General features: G+C 73.7%; 1 protein-coding gene across 1 annotated transcript in view; it reads left to right on the top strand.

Moving 5' to 3' along the window:
• The window catches only part of MNEG_15873 (hypothetical protein), a gene marked incomplete at both ends in the record, with an annotated part of 2,763 nt that extends 1,865 nt beyond the window's left edge, over nt 1–898 (top strand). The window contains 2 exons of the mRNA XM_014035656.1: nt 674–723; nt 806–898. Coding sequence (XP_013891110.1) covers nt 674–723; nt 806–898 — 143 coding nt within the window. The remainder of the gene's footprint in view (nt 1–673; nt 724–805) is intronic.
• Between the last annotated feature and the right edge of the window lie 223 nt (nt 899–1,121).

Genomic DNA, 1,121 nt, shown 5'->3' with positions numbered 1-1,121 from the left:
GCGCGGGGCGGGCGGCCAGCGCCGCCCCCGCCCTGGGCGGCGGCGATGGCGACAGGCGGGGCGGCAAAGACCCTGCCGTTCTGGGGGACCTGTTTTCAAACGACGAGGTGGTGGTCGCGGGCCGCACCGCGCTCGTATCGCAGCAGCCATGGGTCGCGTTTGGCACCCTCCGGGAAAACATAACCCTCGGCGCCCCCGAGGGCGCGCCCTGCGCGCACGGCCGCGCCGCGGCGCGGCGCGAACGGCGCGTCCTCGCGACCCTACAGGCGGCGCCCGGCGGCGACCCCGGCGGGCGCCACGGCCACCATGGGCGCGGCGGGAGCGGGAGCGGGAGCGGGTCGAGGGATGCCGAGCGGAAGCTCGAGGCGGCCCTGTACAATTCGGTTGTGGAGGCGTGCGCGCTGACTAATGACTTGCTGACGCTGGCGGCGGGTGGGTGGGGCCACTGGGGGCGTGCCCGCACTAGCGGCTGGGGGGCCAGAGCGGGCGCACCCGAAGCCAGAAGCAGGGGGTCGAAGGCGGCGGCGGTCGGTGACGCGCAGAGGCGGTGGAGGAGTGATATAGCGGTCGCTCGCATGCTCGCACGGATTGTCTTGCGTCGCTGCCGCCCGACGGTTGACAGATTAGGACCAGCCTTGGCGCCCCTCGCTGCCCCCGGCCTGGCCACGCGCAGGCGACCTGACACCCCTGGGCGACGGCGGCAGCAGCCTCTCGGGCGGCCAGGTGCGGCGCAGGGCGCGCCAGCTCCGCTGCACTGCGCACAACTTGTGTATGCGTCCGCTCTGCCGCACCCTCCCTGCCCCAGCCCGAGCCCTCCAGAGGCCCAGCCGCCCTGCCGCGGCGTCGAGCCGAGGCACGCTCGCTCCACACGGTCACTCCAGCAACCAACGAAATTTGAAAATCGGCCCTCGCATCCCCGCAGGCCGCGCGGCTTGCGCTCGCGCGCAGCGCGTTCTCGCGCGCGGACGTCCAACTGCTGGACGACCCCCTGTCGGCTGTCGACCCCAAGGTGGCGGCGCAGCTGTTTGAACGCTGCATAGGGGGCCCTGCGGCCGTCATGAAGGGCGCGACGAGGCTGCTTGTGACGCACCAGGTGGGGGGCGTGGGGGGCGTGGTGGGGC

Source organism: Monoraphidium neglectum, assembly GCF_000611645.1.
Source record: "Monoraphidium neglectum strain SAG 48.87 unplaced genomic scaffold scaffold05748, whole genome shotgun sequence".
NCBI lineage: Eukaryota > Viridiplantae > Chlorophyta > Chlorophyceae > Sphaeropleales > Selenastraceae > Monoraphidium > Monoraphidium neglectum.
Note: the sequence above shows the minus strand (reverse complement) of the source record. Positions and strands in the feature narration are given on the sequence as shown.